The sequence below is a fragment of the Aptenodytes forsteri genome, unplaced genomic scaffold (assembly GCF_000699145.1).
Source record: "Aptenodytes forsteri isolate BGI_AS27 unplaced genomic scaffold, ASM69914v1 Scaffold890, whole genome shotgun sequence".
Lineage (NCBI taxonomy): Eukaryota > Metazoa > Chordata > Aves > Sphenisciformes > Spheniscidae > Aptenodytes > Aptenodytes forsteri.
This window is the reverse complement of record NW_008793934.1, coordinates 7765-8504: the sequence shown is the minus strand read 5'-3', so window position 1 is coordinate 8504 and position 740 is coordinate 7765. Positions and strand designations below refer to the sequence as shown.

At 62.4% G+C, this 740-nt stretch overlaps 1 protein-coding gene across 1 annotated transcript in view; it reads right to left on the bottom strand.

Annotated features, from left to right (window-relative positions):
- Positions 1-13: 13 nt before the first annotated feature.
- NPAS4 (neuronal PAS domain protein 4) overlaps positions 14-740 on the bottom strand; it is a gene marked incomplete at its 3' end in the record, with an annotated part of 1428 nt that continues 701 nt past the window's right edge. Inside the window, exon 3 of the mRNA XM_019473474.1 lies at positions 14-177. Coding sequence (XP_019329019.1) covers positions 14-177 — 164 coding nt within the window. The remainder of the gene's footprint in view (positions 178-740) is intronic.

Here is a 740-nt window from a genome sequence, read left to right as displayed (position 1 = left end):
CGGGGCAGGGCCAGGGCGGGGGGTCCAGGGGGGCACAGAAGGCAACAAAAAGCCCCGGGGAGGCTCCGGGGGGGCCGGGGGGAGCCTGGAACCGGCCCCGCAGCAGCACCAGCTTCCGCCCGGCGCTGGGACGGCGTGAAGCCCGCGAGGTGGTGAAGCGGCAGCGGAAGAGGCGCTCTGGGAGAGGGCGGGGAGGTCTGTTGGTCCCTCCGGCCTCCGTCCATCCCTCCATCCATCTCTCCACCCTCCGTCTGTCCATCCATCTCTCCACCCTCCATCCATCCATCCATCCGTCCATCTATCCCTCCATCCATCCATCCTTCCAACCTTTTTTCCTTCCATCCCTCTGTCTTTCCCTCCCTCCATCTCTCCATCCTTCCATCCATCCTTCCAACCCTCTGTCCTTCCATCCATCCATCCATCCGTCCGTCCGTCCATCCTTCCAACCCTCTGTCCTTCCACCCATCCATCCATCCGTCCGTCCGTCCGTCCATCCTTCTAAACCTCTGCCCTTCCATCCATCCTTTCACCCTTCCATCATCCCTCCATCCCTGTCCTTCCATCCATCCTTCCATCCATCCCTCTGTCCTTCCAACCCTCTGTCCCTCCATCCTTCCATCCCTCCATCCTTCCCTCTGTCTTTCCATCCCTCCATCCCTCCTTCCATCCCTCTGTCCTTCCATCCCTCCATCCCTCCCTCCATCCACCCATCCCGCCATCTGCCCACGCCCCACCAAGCC